We start from the raw sequence: 23,663 nt of genomic DNA on the forward strand, positions 1-23,663 counted from the left end.
GGCCTCCAAAGGGTGGGCTCAGTTAAGGAGTTAAAAGCATGGAAATGCAGATGTTGCCTAAACTGTAAACAGATCATTCCTAAGGGGGAAAAGCCCAAAACAAAGCACCACTGTTCCTACCCTAAAGGGGTAGGAACACCAATGGGAACTCAAGGTATGGGAGAAAGAAAAGCAGACACTGAAAACAAGGAACTGCCCATGATGGAGGATGTGAACAAGACCAGAAGTGAGGAAACAGCCCACCAGATTTCCCCTGCTTCACAGAAAAAGTAAGTATCCAGTCAAGCCAACCTGACATGAAATAAGCTGTTCTGAAAGGTGCAAACTGTAGGTAAAACCCAATCAAACTCAGGGCAGTACTCATGCTGAGTTAGAGCCTGTCAAACCTTTTGTGTTCTGCAACAGCATGTGCCATTACCTGTGAGTTAAGTGCAGATTCAAAACCAGCTCTGGCCTCGCTGCAAAGTCAGAGGTGACATTACATCAAAACCAACTCTTCCATGGAGCTCTGTTCAGCAGAGCCATGTTCCTCCATTCCAGCTGAGCACCACCAAGAGAAGAAAACTGAAACAAAGCTCATTGCCCCAAGTTTCTCCACGTAACAACTGCATAGGGAAGCGAAGAAAGCCATGAAGCTGAAGAAAACATTATGGACTCTCCTTCCTAACTGAACAACCACAAAACACAGAACTTCTGCTCTGCAGAGTTGACAGACTGTAAAACATGACTTCTGCTCTTTGTTCTGTAAGTGCAGTTTGGAGATTCCACCAATTATCAGCTTCAGCTCTTGATCCAACTTTACTTTGCTTCATGAACCAGACAAAATATGTAGTATTAACGTTGAGAGAACGGATTCCACAGACTGTGTTTCAAGATCTTAAGCTGAAGGAAATACTTCAACAAGTTAAGCAGTGTGAGGTGAAGCACAGGAAAAGGTGAGGATAAGGGAGTCAATGATGAGGAAAACCAGGACAAAAGAAGTGTTTTACAATTTCCTTGAAAAGCTTTATTTCAAACACATATCTGTACATAGATATAATGTACCTCCAAACTCTTAAATAAGACGGCGATAGAGAGAATTCAAAGAACAGTATGTGTTGAGGATTTTGTAAAGAAGGATTACAATTCACCTACTATCTTCCTAGGAAATCAGCTCTAATTCCCCAAGATCAGAAGTTTTTCTGCAGCTAAAAAGGTAACAAAACTATTGTCTACCAAAGAGGAGGAGTAAACAACGAGTTGAAGCAGATCCTGTAACTGAGGTCAGTTTGGAAGAACCTACTCTGTAAAGAAATGAGGCAAATTTATCTACAGCTTTTTAATACTGGCTTATAATGATGAAATTCATGCTGTTTGGCTGGGAAGATCAACCTGCATCCAAGGGACACAGTTTAGTGGGGTATCCTTCACCAGAAGTTTTAATTCCTTCATTTGGGAAACTGACTTTATAGTTTTTACCGTAAGAAATTAATGTCTTGGAATACCAGTGAAAACTGCTGTTGCCGTTAGTGCATTATATTCAGGGATATGCTGGTCCACCTCAACCCTGTGGCCTCTGTATTCAGGTGCAAGCTTAGAGTAGTCTCCCAGCAGCAGCAGAATAGTTTCATCTGAAGAAAACTTACCCCACAAATCCCACATTTGAAGATCTCCTCTTTGTGGAGATGAGAACAGTAAATGGGTGAAACTCCTTGAATTGTATTACCTGGTGGCTGCTCAAACAGTAGATGTTTTCTAGAGGAGCCGAGATACACCAACTTACCCAGTGTTTCATCACACTCTTGCCACAGAAGAGTTTGCTCTAATTGCCCCATTAATGCAGCTAACACTTCTAATCCCAGCCCAAAATAGCTAGCAAGCCTGGATTTGATTCTGCTGGTGTTTGCTGCACAAATAGTTGATATAACCCAAGATGCTGGGGAAAAAAAAATCCCTCCCAACAGAGGTGCATAACCCTATTTTGGTCAGGTATTTCCAAGCATCTGTAATAACCACAATTGCTCAATATTAAGATAGGCTTTCTTTGATTTATCTTTGAATTTAACATTTCACGGATACAGTAGGGAAGCATAAAACTAGAAAAAGGAGATGCTAACACTCAAAACGTTTCAAAAGCTGAATCCTGTATTAGGTATGTCCTCAACAAAATAAAAGAGACCCACAGAGATCCTAGTCAAATCCTTTCTATGGCTGCACAAGAGTAACCGATTACAAGCACAACCAGTTGCCAGGGGATGCCCTGATGGGGTTGCAGAGCCAGCACCTATCCTTGACCCCAGGCAGCATGAAAGGGTGTTACTGGAGTGCTGCCTTGGGGCTGCTCTAGACTATGTAAGGGAATAGGTCAGAGGAAAACCGGTACCATAAAGACCTAATTTACAATCCCATTACCCCATCATGCCCAACAAGATGCAGCATGAGCATGACCTAGGTACATACCCCATGACCAGATGCTTTGAACCAACAGAAGAAAGTGAAAATATCTTCAGAGTTTAATTATAAAACACAAACCTTAACTTAAGGGACAAGCCTGTTTAAGGAGTCAAACAAGTGGCTTATAACTTGATTACTCAGAAAAACACTATTCATTTCATTAAATGTAATATGAAAAAGTGGATTTGCTGTAATAGCTGATCACAGATTACAGGCATTCTACACTTCCTGCATCCTTTATTATTCACTAGGAAATTGGAGTAGAAGCAAATTATTGTCATGCAGGAGTAAGTTCTAATAACTGCAGATGTAAGTTCCACCCAACACTCGGCACACACCACTACACTGGTAAAATCCTTCAACACTTACAATAGCAGGTACAATCACACAGCTGTAGCAGTAACATCGGTCACTTCACACAACCTTTCAAATGAAGTCAGTACCAGCCACACTTTCTCTTCTGTGAAGAATAAACCATTTGTACATAGAGAACATTCAAACACAGCCAATCTGTCAGTGGCAAAGTCCAGTGGAAGGCAGCAGCTGTTACTCAAACTGCCTCTGAGCATCATCACTCAGGTCCTGTCCCATCACCCAGGCACTCCTCCCCTCAAGCTACCAACATTACAGCTGCTTCCTCAACTCTGCATTGACACATAACATTGTAGTATTTCACCTGAATAGGCTCTAAGAAGAGGAAAATAGTATTTTTCATCTTTATCTGTTCTGGTTCACAGCACAATTGCATCAACCCGATGCAGCGTGTGGTACAATAGTAGGAACACAGAGCCAAGAGCTGGCAATTCCTTACATTGTTTGGGAAGGCACACATACAGGCAACTCCTAAAGAGCTGGCTTTCATCCTCCCCACCCACCAGTCTTCAGCGATAGTGCACTGAAAAGTCCAAATTTCATCTCTCTTTCTCTGCTCTGGTAAATCAAATAGTGTCCTGTCCTGTAGCTGAATGACAACTTTCTCTTCCAGACCATTTAGCAATTCCATAACCTACTTGTAACTCACTAGTACCCACATACAGAACTAGCTATGAAATTTTACTTCATTTTGGTTTAATTTTGTCAGGTTTTCTAATTCAATTTCTCCTTCATGTCATTTCTTATGATTTCTTATCACTGCTTAAGAAACATTTTGTTTGCAAAAGAATTTCAACTTACAGATACAACATCCTTATAGAATTACATTGCTCATTGTATAAAGAACTGCTGCAATAAAGCAGTTCTTCAGGTTACTGCTGAACTGGAGTCCTGGTTTTCTACAGTCAGACTTTTGCAGTACTCAGCTTAAGACAGAAAAAAACCCCACCTCCTACTGCCTGAAATCTTTCAACAAGGGCCTTACATTCCAATTAGAAGATGTCCCTGAGACCTCAGAGATAGCAGGATCTCTCCCCAAAAGTTTCCTTTCATTAAATACTTAATCACATGGATGAGCAATGCTCTCCAAGTATTTTTCTTGTTCAGAGTTGACGCTATTTCACAGACAGATAGTGATACACTCTGTATCATTCTGAACTCTGGTACCACTCCATCACACGCTGTGGTTTAGGCCCCTCTCATTAGCAAACTCATGGTTGAGAGCACATCTTTCGCATGTGCAAGGTTGAATCAGTTCTGGTGGCTCAATCCATGTAGAAAAGCTACTAAGAAATGCAGAAAATGAATTGATTGAGATGAACCTGGAACTTGCACATCAAAGTTAGAAGTTAAAAGTTATAAGCAGTAGAATTACTGTGTGACAAAGAAACACATTGCTAAGGGCAGAAAGATAAAATTACACTGGACAAAGTGTAAGATCGGTTTCCCTAGGGAACAGCCTCCTAATGACAGAAGAGCCTTGTTCCTCTTTACACCCATAACTGCAACAGCTCTTGAAGCTATTTTCCCTGCTTTGCTCATTCTGTTCTCCACATCAGTGTTAAGATCATCCCACAACCAAAACCAGAAAATGCAGTCATGAATGACCAAAGAACTGAGTGTTATTTAGAAAATAATACCCAATAATAAGCTTTTGGGGGAGGGATGCTTGCTAAGAGAACATGACAGAAGTCAGCAATATACAGAAAACAGGATTATATGAGAATTTCACCTGGTCACTAGCTGCCAAGCAGGACAATGATCCAGTTTCAGAACAAAAGTAAGCAGTAATATGAAGATAATGAAGCACAGCAAAGCAAAACATGAAACTTCAAGACAAATCTTGCATTTGTCACTGGAGGGCACAGGGTCACCAAATCTCACCTAGCACAAATGAGGTACTGAAATCAGTCAGCTATCTCAGCTGTCTTCACTTAGGAAGTTGTCATACATCTGCTGTACAATAAATCTTACCTTTAGTTACCAGTGATATTGTAAAGGTCTCTTACCATCATCAGACTTGCATGCAACAAGTCTGAATGCACAGGATAGAAGCACATATCATAAGCAGACAGACTTTGTGAAATAACATTAAGTTGTTCAAAGACACAAGGAAAAGAAAATTTACCCTTTTTTAATAGAAATTGGGGCATGAGGGAGGCAAAAATAAAGGTTATAAGCTGCTGGTTTCTTTCCATGTGCTAACACACACTGAAGCAATAGAATTCAACTCTGTACTTTATTCAAACCAAAAGCTCTTTAAAAACAGAAGCAAAACATACCTATAAAGCCCTGGAATTCAGTAAGACCAATCCAAAGCCAAATCCTATTTTAAAAAGGCCACTTGGATGCATGAGGTGACAAGTAAGGCAACTGCCACAGATGGAACTCAGTGCCACGTTGGCGTTTGATACTCACTCCATCATTCCAGCACTTAACTGTATTCAAATACTGCAGGGACTTTCATGTGTTTAGGCAAAAATTAAGTTATTACTAATTTGGTAACTTTCACTCTTTGAATCATACATGCTACTTTTTAAATTGCGGTTCAACATATATATATATATATATATATATATATGTATATGTATATGGATGAAAACTTGGTTTAATATATTAGGGCACGAGCTGCAACACAGAACTCCAGATTAAGATGCTAATGAAAAAGAAGAGATACTCTAATAATCTCTTAACTGCAGATCAATCATCTCTACAGTTTAATTCTACATAAATACAACTCATTGAATTTATGAAGAGTTATATTTTCACATGTATTTGCAGAAGAGCTCAGTGTGGGGCAAACCAACACCGCAAACACAGTACAGAGTAAGAGCAAGACTGCATAAGCACAGCTAAACCCAGGTTCTGTCTTCAGAGTAACTACTGAGGCAGTGTCACATTTAGTGAACTGCTTCTCATTACTACTTTTAATATGAGGATATTTAATGTATTTGACATGCTTAATGTCAGAATTTGTTCTAGGACATGAGAACTTGCACTAGCCCCCAATACTGATGCTAAAAAGACCACGTTTTTAACTGTGTTGAGAACAACTTTTGTTACCATACCTACTTTTTTCCTTTTTCCGAGTTTCACCTTATCTAATAGCCACATTTTTTATTCAATGACACATTTAGTGCACTGTAAACCTTCCCAGGGATATGCTGACATCATCAGTGATACTATGCAAAAGGTAGACAAGAAGAGCCATGTTAATTTCAAGCTCCACTAAACACAGGAAAGGAAGAGTGAGAAGAGGGAGAAAAACTGATTCTTACCAACATGGAAAAGCAGAAGAGACAGAAAATAAAAAGAACTTTAAATTGGTGTTATATATAACTGAGAGGTTTAAAAAAACTCAAACTGAGTAACACTGTACCTCTCAGTAAGTAGAGAACTGAAAAACAGTTGAGTATTTGCTGTATTTCGCACACAAAAGAATGTGACAAGACAGACAGCTTGCTGCTAATCAGTTACCAACAGATAAAGTGAATCTCAGGTTACTTTGAGGCAACTGGCATCGGGTAACAGTTCAATTTACTGATCATCAAATAGGTCTTGAAATGGATAAAATGATTCTTAAACGAGAGAACTCCACATGGGGGATCTGTCCTAGCATCAGAGTAAACCACAGATCTTGTGGTGCTGCTACGCAGGTTGAATTAGTGTAGTTCCCCACTTGGAACCAAGCAGAACGCAGTAACTCTTTACAACATTGATTATATTACAATGCAGGGAAGTTCTTATCTTGAATTAAGCAGAGTGTACATAAAGGACTGCCAAATCAATATGTAAAAGAATACAACTACCAATACAGAGCTTTCATCCAGTCAGAACAGATCTATCAGCTTCTAGAACCGCTTCTGCTAAGCAAATGTTCCCAGTTCAGGCCTCTTGGGTAGCATATGGCTCTCCTTGTGCTCCAGCACTGCTTGCTGACAACACAGCCAGGATAATGTAATCAACTGTAACGTCATTACTACATTTCACTCACTTCACTCCATAGTCCAGAGGTTAACAAGAGACTGGAGATAGCTGCTCTTTCTAGCCAAGTCTAAAAGGGCTCTAACAACAATGGCTCTTTGCATGGCTAAAAGAAAATGCTATATAGTTCTAGTAAATCCAATGAAATGCATACAGGTCACCTTCAGACTGCCTTCCTTGTGATGCTACTGTACCTGATAGAGAAGCAAGAGTACCTATGAATCTCTTCACCTTAATGCTGTCCCATGCTACAGACACATTGTAAATACTCGGTGAACCATGGGAATACTTGTATTAAAAACACAAACCCAACATTTTCAAGTAGCCATCAGGCAGATGAAATGGAAAGGTATGGTTGATAACAAAACCCCTACATCTACCAGGAGAAAGACCTCAAGAAAACATAGCTCCAAGTCCATTGCACATAAACAGGGAATACTATGGGTGCCAGGTTTAAGGTGAGAAACACAAGCTTTTAAACCAAGTTAATCTTTCTCTGGTTTCAGACAAACCACAGCCACCACTGGGAATCAAACTAAGAGCTGCAACAGCATTTGTTACAAAGAGAATCCCCAGAGTATGTCCCAAAGGAAAACGTACTGGGTTTTTGTGCTCTGACTCGCGTAGCAGTAAGTCAGGAGAAGGGGAGTCAGCAATTCATGAGCAGGCAGCTTCCACTATCAGTCAGCAGCATTTACCCATTGATTTGTTACTCCAGTTACTAAGACAGAAAATCCTCAAATGAAAGGAGAGTAGAAGGTCTGAAACTGATTCGCAGCTCTGGTTTCATGTTAGCGCTACAGATTAAGGCCCAAAACAAAGATGAGGATATCAGCTAAGCTTTGTTTGGGGTTTCAAGCTTTGCCGGCTTAAAATAAAGCTCACCAAATAGGTCCAACAAATCAAATGAAGCCGTTCCACCTTGCTCACCTTCACGCTATGAAACATCATTCTAGTTTAAAAGCTTTCAACCATTTTCAACACTAAGCAAACAAGATTGTGGGCTGCAGAGAAAATTAGAGATGCTACAACTGCTCCCAGCAGACAGCCTGGATATTAGGAAACCTTCACTGCTGGTAAGACTACAGAAGAAAAGAAACCTTCTTGTCCAGCATATCCCTGTTTTTTTCCTTTACCAGCTTATGCAGATCCAGCTTCTTTCTCTGCACCATGGAACAAAGTATGGGGAAAACTGCATTTACTGTGCTTGTTTGTCTCTCCATCCATATTAAACAGAGAAGGAAACGGTTCCAATACAACTGCTATTCATGAGTCAGCTTTGGTGACAGAGACCTATGTAACCTTTAAATCACAATGGAAGTGTTAACCTTAGAGACAGAGATGAGCGAGCGTTTGGGTATGTCCTGATGCTCAGATCCCATGACTGAAGAATTGCCATTCACCACCTCAGAGTTCATGGTGCAAGACTAATTCCTGACCTGTGGCTCAGAAATCAACCATTTATTTAAATGAGGGTACAAAATAGGGATTAACATCACTAGGAAGAGGAAGGTCTTGTATTCTTCTTCACCACCAGAGACACAAGCTCAGTGGAGCATCCTCAATCTGTGTAGAGAGCTAAAAATCTCATGTCTGGGTCTCTCTCACACCAAAGATCATGTCTCCACATGAAAGACAAAACAAGGAAAGACAACATTACCTTCAGCAGGCCTACAGACCTTATTACTCCTTAAAGATTAAGAACTAAGGAAGACTGATCAGGTATGAAACCGCAGACCTCCTGACCAACGAAGCTTGCAGTCAAGTTTAACACTTAGGGGCTTTCAGAGAGAAGGCAGTCCCCACAACACATGGCAAAGAAGAACATCCTTCCTGAGTGAATCAGACAGCTCACCCAGGCAGCCAAAGTGGAGTATGCAGCTGAAAGAGACATGCTTCATGAATCCTAGGCTCCTCTTTCAAATTCTCCACAGGATTTGTAATCCAGAAGTTTGTAATGCATATGCTAAAAATGTTAAAGAAAAACAAGCTAAGATTTCCTTATTAATTTAAGTAATCAAAACACTGAGCCCTGAGAAGGCTGCACAGCCTGGTAAGGTTCCTTGCCCATCTGCTGCGGTACAATGCAAATTGCCTAAGCACCACTTGCCTGTTCCTGGACAGGTACACGGGGAAGACTGCAAGGGAGAACGCGAGCGAACGTGCCTCAACAAGCAGGAGATGAGAAGTTCCACCATGCGCTCATCCCGTGACTCCCAGGTCATTTTAGCAAGAACACATTGATTTAGCCCGTGAACCACAACACTTTGCAAACATGACATAGCATTTACTTGCTAAGATATCATTAAGCTTTTTCTGCTTTGAAAGTCAGGACATGAACTAAAGTTGCTTCAGCTCTAAGCATCTATGAATCAATTCTCTGTCAAATACTACAAGGAACGAACAACGGAAGCTGCAGATACATGGGGAGGATACCTAGAGAAAGGTCATGAAAATGCTTCTTCAGATCTGAAAGCATCAATCAGTCTGGAGGGCCCATGTAAAGAAAGAAGAATAATAATGGAAAACCCAAGAGCAGCTCTCAAACAGGAAGAAATATGCTGAGAATGCTCCCGCCATCAGTGCGAGCATACAACCCTGACAGGCAATTATTCTTTGATCTACTGGCAGAAGCACAGAACAAACATACTGAAATTCCAGATAGGACCTTGTGCATATCATGACCGTGGTCACGATTAAGAGTTTACTTTTATCAGAGAGCCTTTTTCAGAGCAGTGATAATAAAACCCCTTCAGAATGAGGCAGACTGTTTTCCTCCAAGGTGCATAGCCCAGTGAACCAGAATTCGGTCGTCAATTCAGCTGCTCTTCATGCACTGAAACCATTACTTACCTACTCCTAGGCACAGAGATGCACTTACATGTCTGAGTGGGGACCAAAAGCTACATGCAAAAGAGTCTTTTCTCATCTTTAATTCTAAAGGAATAAGAAAAGGGTTTGAAGTGTGACCTGACAGAAAAATGGAAGGAGCTGACACAAAAGGTTGGCCAAAGTCCTGTCAGCATCCTCTCGTTCTTCCCTAACTACTAAATGGAGGTAGTGGTGTCAGATTTAAGGAGCTCTTCTACAGTGTTACTTAATTAAATGTGAGGTAATTTCCACATCAGAATATTCAAGGTAAAGTGCAGGACCCACAGGAACATGAGCTTCGCCATCAGCTTATTAAACAGATTCTAACTATCCCAAATTAAAAATCAAGAGTTACAGGTCAAAGTTCTAAAGCCAGCAGAGACAACACTAATTTTGTGCCACTTCACATACAACTTTAGCCCTGAAATCTAATTCCAACTTTAGATCACAATTACCATTTCAAGAGTCAATTCTTCAGATTTCTTCTTCTACCCCTTTCCCTGTTCCACTCTTCAGCATGACAGGTTTTGTCACCACTTAGGCTTTACCATCAGCAACACATCTGCACCATAGCAAAGCCTCTGCCTAGAACAGTGTGTACTACAACTGCTGCACTTTGCTACTTCAGCCAAGACGCAGTGAGGTAAGGAAAGCTACAGCCTTACTCCTTCGTGTAGATACAACGACGCACCATGACGGCAGCTCAGATCCCGGCATAGACAATGCTTCAGAAGCGAACACTCTCCTAAAACCTTCACCAGAAATCCAGGATCTACAAAGATACACACAGAGAATTACCTCTTGCTTCTGACAGAGAATTCAAATCTACATTCAGGAGACAGCTTTCCAACTATAAACCGCGCTTTACAGCTCTCCTATTCAAAATGCTGGCTGTGAAGCATACTGAACCAAGAGCTGAAGCTCATAAAAGCTTATTTGCAGGAAAAGGTACATATTAAAAATGAATAGCAAACAGCAAAGCAGCATTAAAATGGTCTTGCAAAGCAGAACACAGCAGGCAGGGGAAGGAAAGCAGGAGGAATGGACACTTTCTGCCCCCTGCAGTTCCCATTGCTATTTGGATTTTTAAGACAGCCTTAGGAGGAATATAGTATGTTACCATTATAGAAAGCTAACAATTGAGATCTGGCCATCACCAGTCAGCCAAAACGATTTTACAGCTGGGTTCACCTGCCCAACAGTTACATTGACCAGTGCTTCCCATTAACTATCAACTACTACTCATGTCAAATGTTTTCCGTGCTAAATGATATGATTGTCCTTGATTCTGCAACAAAAAGAACATCATCCTTTATCAAACCTTTAATCTGACCTCATCGTTTTGATTAAGACCAAGAATCCTCATCACTAAATAGGTATTCTGAAGCAGAGCTATGCTGCTAAAATGTATATATACACACATACATAATATATGTAGATATAAAATATTAAAGGACAAAGGACTGTTTCCTAGTTATTAGACTAGAAACGTGCCTTGAAACAGAAAACACTGTTCATCAAATTTCACAAGTGAAATTCTAAAGCACACACACAGACAGAGAATTTCAGGAAAGAAAAATTCCATGGAAGAATGCCTCATATCCATATGCAGGAGAGGGAAGTACCGTAACTGTCCTCTATATACTTCCCTCAATCCTTCGGAATATAGACTGGGAACTGAACCCCAAATTCAGCTGATCAAATTGCTTCCCTACATGTGCTCATATACTCCCACTATTTCAGGTTGGCTGAATGCAGGAATCCAACTATTTTCAGATTGTTCCTAAGAAAAAAGAGGGGGTGAAGCATTTTCATCATGGATTTGGAAAACTGCTGCTTTCCATGAGACGGCAGTCGATTTTGAAACAATCCTGTTCTGTTCTATCAGAAAGAGGAAGTAAGAACAGATTGATTACAATGGATTATTATGTATTTCCAGCTGGTTTTTCAAGCAATGAGGAACACATCAGATGAAAACAAAACCCAAACTTGCAGCACACAAAGAGTACGCAGGTTACAAAAGATGCTCCACACGAAAATAAAGCACTAAAGTGATAATTTTGCTAATGAAATTTCATTTGCATTCTTCCACCTAACTCTTGCTTTACATTCATCTGAGACATCTTACCTCACTTGCCATCTTTGATTCCACAGCACAGGTATATTTTTCCTCCATTTAAGCCTAAGTATCACATACTGCATCCCAATTTGTATTTCAACATACTAAAGGCCAAATAAAACCAGATTTTGACTAATATACTTGATAATATTGACTTGTAGGGGGATTATAAGTACAGAAAAATCAGTTTGACAATATTTTTGCAGGGCTATCAAGTGAAACACGTTTCTAAGATTCCTTTTTCTTTTCCTCTTTATGTATAAGATTGGAAAACTGCATTATTGAGAACCCAAATGAACACACAAAGTGGTTAGGCTCCTCAGCCTGGATGTGCATCCTTCACACTCTAGTTCTAGCACGAATAATAAGCCGAGCAGCTTAAGGCAAAGCAACTGGGCTCAGAAAGTTCTCAATGGGTTCCCTCAACACAAACACAACCTGTGCTGTCCCAAGCCCCAAGTTTTGCTACATGCAGTTGTTGCACTCCCTTCCTCAGCCACGAATATGACGAGTAACAGAAATCTGCCAAGTCACTTTGAAGTAAATCCCGTTGATTCTGGGGAACAGAGTCATTAGCTGCAGAGTGACGAGAGGAGCCCTTCAGAAACATACATGTGGGTACAGATAGCATTTTTTAGCACATACACAGGGGTAAGTGCTCTTCCCCATTACCACGGATTAGCATTTGCTGTGCTGTTCATGTCCCAAGCACCACCAAGAGATAACTCCCCACTGCCCTTCCGTGTACTCCACACTGAGCCAGCTCCTTTTCTCCCCCCCTACAGCAGGAACCCCCTTTCCCAAAGGGACTCCCACAATGCGCACCTTATGGCTGTTTTAAGGCAAGAACTCAATAAACCTGCACCCCCCCGCCCCATCCAGCACCGCCGCAGCCCCCGGGCTCGGGCGCGCCCCCACGGGGCAACAAAGCTCCGCCGCAGGCCGGACGTGCCCGTTGCCCCGGGCCTCCCTCCCCTCCCCCGCCGCCGCTGTATTCCGGGAAGCCCTCGCTGCCTCCCGCACCTCCGGGAGGAGACAGAGGAGCAGGCGGCGGCGCTGCGGAACAGCCCCGCTGCGGAAACCCGGTCCCACCGCCGGGGCAGGTGGCAGGGAGGAAAAGGAAGGAGGCACCGGGACCGGCCGCCTCCTCCATCCCGGTGACCGGGCCCCACCACCGGGGACACACCGGCCGCTTCCTCCCCCGCCCCACGACCGCGTGCCGGAGCCCCGGCGCTGCCGACGGGGCGGGGACAGGGCCGGTAGCTAGACGGAGGGGGGAGGCTCAGGCCCACCTGCCCCGTAGGGAGGGAAGGAAGGCGGGGGACCCGTCCCCTCCCCGCAGCCGCGGGCAGGCCGAGGCGGCGGAGTGCGTGCGAGTGGCTCAGGGAGGGCGGGCGGGTGGGTCGGCAAGGGGAGGGAAGGAAGGGAGAGAGTGTGTGGGGAAGGGCCGGGAGGGGAAGGGGGGTGGGGGGAAGGTGGATGCGGGCCGCCCCCGGTACCTTGCGCTTCCTGGTCTCGGCCGAGCCGCTCCACACGAAACACTGGTAAATCGCCCGCAGGTTCTGCTTCCAGTTCTCCACCTTGAAGCCGGTCACATGGCAGCACCCGGCCGCCGGCGGACTCATGTCAGACCCCCCCACATCAATCCGCCCGCAGACGGGCCGGGCCGGCGGGCAGCGAGCCGGCCCCTTCCCCCGCTCCGCACCAACCGCACGGCCGCGGGCACGGGCCGGGGCGGCCGCGCGCCCGCCCTCAGGGGCTCCGGCCCCTCAGGCCGCCGCCTGCCGCGCGGCCTCCGCCGCCCCCGCGGGCTGCTGTGGGGGCGCGGGCAGCGGCTGGCACATAGAGCCGGGGCTCCGCGCCGCCACGGCCCCCCGGCTCCGAACAAAGCGCGGCGGCAGCGGGCGGGCAGCGCGCACTCCCTCCCGCCCGCCCTCTCCCTCACACACAAAGATGGGGCTCTCTGAGGCGAGGAGGAGGAGGAGGCGGCTGGAGCGGCCGCTGCCGCCCCCGGAGTGGCCGCCGCTCCCTTCTACCTCATAGAGGCCGCTGTGGAAGCGGCTGGCGGAGGGGAAGGGGAGCCGGGAGGGAGCGGGGACGGAGTGGGGGCGCTGGCGGCGGCGGCGACCCTGGCCGCGGTGTGAGCGAGCGTGTGTGAGGAAGGGGCGAGTCTCCGCCCGCCGCCGCTCCCGCTCCCCCAGCCGGCCGCCCGCCCGCCCGGCTCCTGTCTCTTTAAACCGCCCCCCGGCCCCCCCGCCTCCTTCGTCGTCTCCTTCCTCCTCGCCCGCACCCCCCTCCGCCCGCCGTGAGCAATGGTCCGAGCCGCTAACTCAACCTAGCCCGCCAGGCCCGGAGTGGGACAGACCAACGGGGAAGGGGCGGTAGGTGCGCCCCCTCTGCCCCGCCACCCTTGAGGGAGGGAGCCAGAGGATGGAAGGGGCGCGCTCATTGGTCCGCTCGCCTGTCACTCAGCCGCTGAGGTGCCCGTCTCTAGCCTCTCATTGGCTGTTTTCTCTTTCTTCTCCCCCCCTCCACCCTTCCTACCTAGCGTTTCCCCCTGCCGGAAAGGGGCGGGAAGAGCTCGGCCGATTGACAGAACAGCCGGCCAATAGAGAGGAAGGGCGGGGCCCGTGCGGCGAGTGCCGCAGTGGGATTGGCTAGGCTGGTTGTCAATCATGCTCCAAGGCGAGAGGTGATTGGCTGAGGGGGCGGTCACGGCTGAGGGGGTCGCGCTGCTGTCACATCCGCTGGTCCCGGCGCTTTCGCTGCTCCCTCAGCGATTTCCTGAGGGGAGAGGGGCGGCGGCGGCGGCCGGGCCGCTCCCCGGGGCCGAGCCCCCGCTTCCCCCCTCCATCCTGTTCCCGGTCGCTTGGCTGAGGCCCTCCCTGGCACTCCTTGGCCGCCGCTCCGCACCACAGCACAGCGGGCTCCGGTTAGGGCAGCCGGGACTGCGGGTCGAGGAGAGGCGGGTCTTTCCCCCTCCTTACCGATGGCAGGGTCAGGAAGCCGAGTGCGGCTGTGTGGAGGCAGGTCTGGGTGTGCCAGGCCTCCTCGAGCATTGGGGTCGGGGGGAAGATGTATGCAATGCTCCTGTTTGCCCTAAGGACCATATATGGTCCCTGTGCACTGCCAGGCTCTGCTCCTGATGTTTCCACAGGGATGAAGTTGATGTAGGGAATAACCAGGACTGGTATAAATTCAGCTTTTTCCTATACATGGAAATGAGAAGACTGTAAAATAGTTGAATCTGTACATAGCTCTTGTATGCCTCACGCTACAGGGTTACACAATAGTGGAGGAAGCAAGAGGAAAAGGATGGGAATTTTGATTAGATTTCTGAAAAGAGGAAAGAAGCCTTCCAGAGATGAGGCTTATATACAAGCCCTGGATAAACTGCAGCAAGAAAGGTAGTAGTTAAATACCACTGATTAAATCTCCCCTCTGTCAGTTTAAAGCCACCCCTCTGAACTATCACTATGGGCCCTTGCCAGAAGTCCCTCTCCAGACTCCTTGTCAGCCTCTGACAACACCAAACCTGCAGCAGACTTATTTGAAAGAGTGTCTCACCTAAGGTATGTCATAAACTGGGTACCCTGATCTTCACATCTACCAGATCTTCAACAATGAAAAAAGCAGCAGGAAAATACAGATCTTTGACATTTACTAATTAAATGACTCTTTTTTTATCTTCTTGGAAGAAATATATGTTAAGTCATATTTGTGTTCTGACATCATTGCTACAATTCACGAAAAGGGGGTTTCTTGGATCTTTCTCATCCAGATAAAAAAGGGGCTTCAAAGCAAGTTTTCATTCAGTCTTCAAGCAGACCCTGGAGTCTCTGACAAGCAGCCTTTTTGCTGTAGCCTTAAGATGAGCTAGTCTTCCGTGCCTTGTTTCCCCCACCAGAAACAGCTGTGATCACTTGGAAGCAATGTGTAAAAACACATTGACTGGTAGAGCTTAACAATATGTGTTATTACCTCTGCATGTGTCTGTGCCATCCAGAATTGTCATCCCAGCAAGAGCAGAGGAAATTCTTTTCTTCCTAAATACGCCTGAAGAGCTCTGGTTTGGATATGGCTCAAAAATGTAAACTTGTTTTATAAAGGAACACTGCAAAATGTGCTGGGATGCTGAGGAGAGGCAAACTAAGTAATGTACCACATGGCTTTATTAGGGAAACTAAACCTTTATGATCAGAGAGATTCATCCACAGCAAAGAAGAGCAAGGACTGATGGCTTTGTTCCTACTGTTACCTCTCTAAGCTCATGTCACCTCAAAAGCCACTCAGTCTCTTCCTAGATTCTCTGAAAAAAGCCCTGTGAAAGCCACTTAAACACCCCTAAGAATAAAGCTAAAGATTACCAGCATTTAGTACAAGGTGGATGAATAATGTCCTAAGAGCATCTGGCATTTATTCACTGGGATCTGAATATTTCCAGTTAAACACAATCCCCAATATTACTACAGTCTAAATGCAAGTAGAGAGTTATTCTTATTCTGCAACAACCTACTGTTACTAATCTCAGGCTTTTCTCCATGGCTACCACATCAAAACAAGAGATAAAGATAAAAGAGGGAATTTCTGCCAATTAAATTTAAGTCCATCTCTCTGGAAAAAACCCCAGGAGACCCAAAAGCCTACACGCATGTTCAGTGCCCTGCACATCCCCAAATGTTCACACAGCTTTCTATGCTACTCTTTCTTGCAGAGCCCCCATGTTTACTCAGTGCAGGGTGTGGTGTCTTATGCAGAAAGAATAAGAACTGTGAGGCTATAAACACATAATGGTTGCAGAAATACCTGCTTTTGGTACTGTTTCCCTCCCAAAGAAATAGTTAATTTGGGAAAATACTCATTTTTCTCTCTGGCCATTTCAAGAACAATGACAACATTTAACTATTCCTGCTCCCTAGAGGTTTCGTGGTCCACCCCTTGAAGACCTGATGATGATGTGAGAAGCATTCTTAGAGACCTAATCAAGATGCACATCCTTGACCACAGCTGTCAATGGGAGCTGAGGCCCAAAGTCACCTCCCAGAAGCAGAAAGGTAAGAGATTTAAAGATCAGTTCTTAAGAGGAGGTTTCCAATGTTACCTTTCAAACTTTTAAGTCCCCTCAAAGTTTTCCTTCTTCTCCATAAAGAGGAGACTCTTTAAGCCAAAAATTCAAGCTGAAGTTCCTGTCAGTGAATCATTTTAGAACTAGAGTAAAAATCCACTCTAAAATAATGTAGAAAAGTGGCTCTGGAGATATTTTGAGACCAGCTCCTGACCTGGGGAGCTTGAGGCAAGCTCTAGAAGAGGGCAGTGCCACAAAACCCTTTGCTTTATGTCGTGAAGACACCAGAATCTTTCCTCTGAAGTATAAAACTTTGGCCTCTAAAACACTCCTGGATTGTTCCAACCCACACAGTGAAGGTGACACAAGAGCACAGAGCAGCAGCCAAAACAACACAGGGCTTGGAAATAGTGACAACATTTTGTCACCTAGTAATTGTTAAATCAGGGCCTGCTTACTCCACACACACACACACAAACACACGAATTTACAGGTTTGTTCTAGTTTAATTTACTCTTGGGCATATCTTGGGAATGTTTCTAGAATCAAACCTTTTGGTGCAGCAGCCAGCTTAGGAAAGGACTTGCCTCTGGGGGAAGGGAACAGTTTCAATCCCTCCTGTGTCTCCTGGAGGAATTTTTCACGTTAAAGCATTGATGATTATGCTAATCAGTGCTTATGCTCAAATGCCAATGGAATATAAATGTTGATAGTAGCTAAAACATACTGCAAATGTGCAGCAAACTCTTCCTCCAGAGAGTCATCTACACTACATGACAGCTCATCTGGGAAGAAGTAGCATTCCTCGTATGGAAAAGCAAAGTAACCGCATCTTCGATCCATGTCATCCCAAAGTGGCACTTCTAGACTCAGCTGCACAGCCATGAATCAATTCTTACTTCACTCAGGCATCCTTTTCCATATAATATGTGTTAAAATGTCCAGTTTAGTTCTCAGGTAAATATGAACCTTTCCCTTTGATCAGAGGTGTGAGCAAGATCAAGGCTATAGCTAGGATTCCTCACATAAACATGGATTACAAGTGGAGCTGTCTTAAGTTTGAGCCAACAAGACGCTGAGGACCCTGGTTCCAAAAGTGGAATTGAAGGGGTCTCTTCAGGAGCTTGCATTGCTTGCTGGCTTGAAATGAAGGACTGAACAGCTTGAAAAGTTCTTAATTCTGCACATGCTTGGTAGATCTGAGAGAGAAATTCAAGCTGAGTTGGGCATTGTTCAGCCTGGACAAGAGAAGGCTCCTGAAGGGGAGACCTTAGAGCAGCTCCAGTGCCTAAAAGGGCTACAGGAAACCTGGAGAGGGGCTTTGAACAAGGGCCTGTAGGGACAGGGCAAGGGGAATGGCTTGAACCTGCCTGAAGGGAGACTGAGCTGAGCTCTTAGGCAGAAGCTGTTCCCTGTGAGGGTGCTGAGGCGCTGGCACAGGGTGCCCAGAGAAGCTGTGGATGCCCCATCCCTGGCAGTGCTCAAGGCCAGGTTAGACACAGGGGCTTGGAGCAACCTGCTCCAGTGGAAGGGGTCCCTGCCTGTGGGAGGGCTTGGAACTGGATGGGCTTTAAGGTCCCTTCCAACCCAAACCAGCAAGAAATTCTATGAATATGTTGCCATAAAGTAGTATTACTCAAGTGTCATCCTGCTTCTGGCAGACCAATCAAAGTAGGCCCCTAAGTAGGAGAGAAGCACAGCTTGGATATTCTGTGGTAGATGCTGGACTTTAGCACCCTCTCCATTTTGGCTTCCCCTGGACTGAAGCCTACAGGTATGAACCTCATTTAATCTTCTAGTATGTTCAGGCACTCTAAAAAAGACAAGTTCTCCCACAGTCTTAATGGTAAGAAGTTACAGAACGACTCTGCTTACCAAAAATCTACATGGAAAAATGTTTGAAATCCTAAATAGATCACTGTTACCATTTTTAAATTACTCTATTTTTAAATCCTTGGTGATCTTTTTTTCCTAGATCAAGCCTTTTCTCATCTAAGCATTATGAAGTTCCATCCAGCAGTAGTACCATTAGTTAATCCAAAGCCTTTAAAGCACATCAGGTTGTATGACTTGTCTGACCACAGGTCTTAAACCTCTGGAGATACCATGGGTAGAATCTGTTGCATGATTCTGCCTGAAGCTGATTGCCTTTAGGTTCACAATAAAGCTCATCTGAGACACTTCAGGCACCTCACAGTCTAGGGAGAACACTGTGTACCTGCTCATTTATCTTGGGGACAAAGGAATGTCCTTGCTACAAACCTGAATGGGTTGTATGGTCCCAGCTACTCCAGCTTCTCTAAAGCAAAGGTTTTGTTTCCGGCTCAGTCCACTGGTATCCGGTGCCAGGTTGGAGGTTTCCACATGGATTTCCCAGCATAGGGGACAGAGCAGCATCTTGAATCCACAATATTCAGTGACAAAGAGTTAGTTCAGCTGCACAGGTCCTGCCAGAAGGATGTTTGTCAGTCCAAAGATTACAAAGATGGGTGGAATTTAATGGATCGAGCTGATCTACAACTTTATAATCAACTCCTGAAGTCTTCCCTTGGAATCACAGACCCCTGGATAGCTCATTTAAATCTACTGACAATAAGCTTCCTTGTCTTTGTGATCTTTTGCAGCCCTCTTCAAAGTAGCAGACAGAATTCCATAGGTTGAAAAGAGTCCTAGAAAAACAGAATGCCTGCACTTACGTTTGTGAAGATCATTTGTTAAGTCTCCCCATCAGCACTGTCATAGGATCAAATCTTGGCCCCAGTTGAACTCAACAGGAATTTTGCCACTGACTTAAATGGAGCTAAAATGTCACTCCTGCTATTTGTCAAGTCAATTACATCCAGACAATACTTTAACATCTGGCTTCAGCTGAACACACAGAAATGTTTGCTCCCTCAGTCTCTGAAGTGAACACAGGACATTGGCTATCTCCATAAAAATGAAAGCTTTGTTCTTGGCAAGCTGCTTGTAATTAAGAGTGGATCCATCCAGTGACACTATCGGAACCAAATGCCTGTTCTTTAGCATAGTTATTGGCAACCAGCATCAGGAGGTTCTCTGTCATTTTCTGGGAAGAGTGTCAAAAGCACCCGTCTACTGTTGAAAGGCATTCTGTTGTAAAAACTTGGTTTAGAACAACAGATCTGCCCTCATCTGTGGTTTCCTACAGACGAGGGGGGTTTTCACCCAATTCATCTTCTGTTTCCCACTGGAAGGTCCCTTGCTAGGTTGGGTAGGGCTGTTCTATCTAAACCCCTCTCTGAATATGGTGATCAAAGGTAAGGCTGAAGTATAACTGACTGTAGAAGGATAATGGGTGAGAGCTCATTTGCCTCCCTAAAACCCAGCTGAGACAAGGCATTATTGTTTTATTGCAAAATCTTCAGGCTGGGTCAACCACACGAGGGGCACGTCTTTTCATGCACTAAAAATAAGAAAGCTATAAAGTAATTTTATTAGTGGTGACTTAAGATTAATTTGGATGGCAAGAACCACTGGATGATGTCTGGAAGAAAAGGGATGCACAAAGAGAGGGGCTTTTATGCCTAAAGTAGATGAGGATCTGCACACCGTCATTCCCTGCTGCAGGTACCGTACCGTACACCTGTGCAAAGCCAGCTTCCCTCCATCTCCTTCCATCCCCTGGGAAGCAGAACCAAAATCAGGCTCCAGGATCTGATGAGCCTTAATTCCCAGCACTTAAATAATTAGCTTCTCAAATGTACGAAAACAAGTCTCATTTTCTGGATTAATGAAGGAAGTTGGGTTCCACTGAGCAAAGCTATTACAGAGCTGCTAATGCACGGCTTGATTTCATCGCCTGCCACTAAGCACAGAGCGATGCGGACTCCTGGGAGAGCAAGAATACAAGGAGAGCAATGCTGGAGGGTTAAAGTGGAAGGCAGGGGGGGAAATCCTAGCAAGACTGTGGTTTTATGCACAGGGAGGGCTGGTTTTATTTGTGTGTCTGCTGAGCTTCAGCTGGCTTTATGAAGATGCCCCAAAAAAGGCTAAAACTCAGTTTGATCCAAAGGGCTGGAGGGTTTGCTTTAATCACAGAGCAGGGTAACAGAAATGTAATGTTTTTCCTCACTGAAAGAAGGGACTGAGAAAATGTCAGGCTGCTTTGCTTTGGCCTTGGAAGATTTAAACCTTGGCCATATTACATGAACAACTCAACACTATCGGGACTGTTTCCTTCCCCTGTCTGCTTCACTGTTTGCTGCCTTGCCCCACACTCTACTGTTTCATACAGGCAGAAACAAGAGCCTGCATTGAACCTCTCCTTGTGGTACATCCAATAGGGAACAGAGAATAACTAGGAAATCAGGGCTTTTGAGATGTAACTACAGCTATTCAACAGAGGCAAAGTCATGCATCTCCTCAGACAAGGAAATGGAGATGCCAAAGGAGTGTGGACTTCCTTAGATTCTTCAACCATCAAAAAACCTGTGTGTCATTCTTCTCCATTCATTAGTACATCCATATTAGTGGACCTGCAGTTCTGGATGTGGATTTGGGGGTAAATAGCTTCTTAACACTGAAGTTCTTCTAACTGCAGTAGTGTCAGTATGCCCTCAGGCACACTGTCACAAGTGTCACAGCCTGCAAAACCAAACCTTCTGAGGATAAAAAGTCTCATTGTAATGGAAGTCCTGGGTTAATACAGAAACATTGATGCAGACATGCAGCAGAGTTGAGAGACTAAGGAGGAAATCAATAGAACTACAAGGGTTTGTGTAGCCAAGTTTGTGCTTCACAACCCAACTTTCAGAGATAGGGACCAAGGACATGCAAAACCTCATCACCTTCCTAGATCAGGAGCAGTGTTCTAGAGGTGGACATTCAGAATCAAGCATCTCTGAAAATGCAGAGATGCTGCTTCTTAAGTCAGGCCTTGTTGGACCATTGAGGAGTTACACCCTGGGTAATTTAGCTGAAGCAATCAGGAAATAATTATGTACAGTGGAGAGTCAAAAGATGGCAATTAAACCGTCCAAATAAACAACTGAAGTGACTAAAAAAGTCCACCCAAAGCCTACTTTTGAGGCACTATTTAATGTACATGAATCACTTAGTGGACAATGCAACAATCATCTGTTCAGCTTCTCTTCATTATCAACAACAATACAAAAGGATTGGCAGGGAATAACCTTGTGCCAGAGGGAGCCCTTTAGGAAATACCACAGAATGTGGCCTGGCTTTTGTCTGTTCTTCTATTGTGTTCTGACAATGCTTCACTAATGAATGTCCAACGTCATTTTGGTTGCCCTTGTTTTTAACTTTTGTTATGTTTTTTCCCCCCAAACAGATCAGTACTAATCTTGGTCTGAATGAACCAAAATGCTTCTTCATGTTAGGAAGACTTCAACACCTTATATATCAGTTTTGCCAAGGTCTAGGAGGATGTGTGGTCTCAGGCACCCTGGGAAATCCCATTGAAGGTGCTGAGGCAAAAATCCATTAAGGAAATCATCACCTGCTTGGACACTTTGAACCCTTACTGAATTCAGTACTTCAGGGAGTTGGATACTCAGTGAATTCATCTTTGAATACTCAATTTGAAATCACACTAACCTCATTCTAAATAAAATAAGCTATTTTTTTTCCATAGGGAGTATTTGTACTCATCATGCCCAGTGTTATTTTGGGAGTTATCTGCAGGAAACTGCAAGCTAAAGGGAATCCTCATTTGGGATATGGGGGGGTAAACATACCAGGCAGGCACCTATGCTAGAACAGAGGCTAAGACAGTATTAAGCAATGTCCTATCATTAAGCTTCAGAACTGATGATCCACAAGCATTCACATCCCTTTTTTACTGCTTTGGAGTACCTGGAAGTTCCAGCTTGATGGCATAGCAGGTCCCCACAGGAGTGCCCTTTTCTTACCTGGTTCCTTGGCTCACTCCTCCATTGCTGTCAGCACTTGCAGCTCCTGCAGTGTTGTGGTTCAACTGTTTGCAGACCCATAGTGCCAACCAAATCCCAGAAACTGAGTTAAGGAAAAAGGGCGACAGTGAGACAACAGAGAAAAGAGAGGGGCAGATAAGTAGAGTAAAAGGCACGTGGAGTGGCACTTAGGCTTGGACTTCCCAAGGTTGTCTCAGAGGTTACTTGTATTCAACAAAATCTTAGGCTCTGTAGCAAATTCTGACAGACAGAGATTATCTTTGTTAATCCCAGTGACAATAACGTATGTGGGTTTGTAGTTAACGCTATCTAAAACTTGAGATAGAAATGCACACTTCATAAAACCTCACTGCTAGCTCAGGCTTCCAAATAAAACAGACAGAGATGGCATCAACCCCCCCCCCCGGGGCTTCTGCTTGTGAAATCCCCACCCAGTTAGCTTGCAATGTGGGAGTTTTACTCACAGCATGTATTCAGAATGTCACTGAAGGTGGGATTCAAGAGGAGGGCTGCCAGCCCATACTGGGGCTATTTATATTACCATTGCCAGCTTCTTCCCATCCTTCAGCTGGAGATCATTACTGTTGAAACAGAGACTGCAAAATGGGTGGCACATCTCTGTGGCCACCACTTGGGATAGTAAACCTGAAATAGAAGTTTACTACTATGGTACTTCCATAGAATCATAGAATGGGTTGGAAAGGACTTTAAGCTCATCCAATTCCAACCCCTTGCGATCAGCAGGGACACCTTCCACTAGAGCAGGTTGCTCCAAGCTCCATCCAGCCTGGCCTTGAACACTGCCAGGGATGGGGCATTTACCACTTTTTTTGGCAACTTGTTAAACCTTAACTTTACTTCAAGATCCATGATTCTTGGTACTTACTGAGTGGAGCTGCCAAGTAGA

The 23,663-nt window shown here is 44.7% G+C and overlaps 1 protein-coding gene across 2 annotated transcripts in view; it reads right to left on the reverse strand.

The window, feature by feature from the left end:
* The window catches only part of USP22 (ubiquitin specific peptidase 22), a 99,540-nt gene extending 86,045 nt beyond the window's left edge, over window positions 1–13,495 (reverse strand). For both annotated transcript variants that reach the window (XM_034065220.1, XM_034065219.1), the window contains exon 1: window positions 13,279–13,495. In XM_034065220.1, the coding sequence (XP_033921111.1) occupies window positions 13,279–13,404 (126 nt within the window). In that variant the 5' untranslated portion in view covers window positions 13,405–13,495. The remainder of the gene's footprint in view (window positions 1–13,278) is intronic.
* Window positions 13,496–23,663: the final 10,168 nt, after the last annotated feature.

The sequence above is a fragment of the Melopsittacus undulatus genome, chromosome 8, assembly GCF_012275295.1.
Source record: "Melopsittacus undulatus isolate bMelUnd1 chromosome 8, bMelUnd1.mat.Z, whole genome shotgun sequence".
Taxonomy (NCBI): Eukaryota; Metazoa; Chordata; class Aves; order Psittaciformes; family Psittaculidae; genus Melopsittacus; species Melopsittacus undulatus.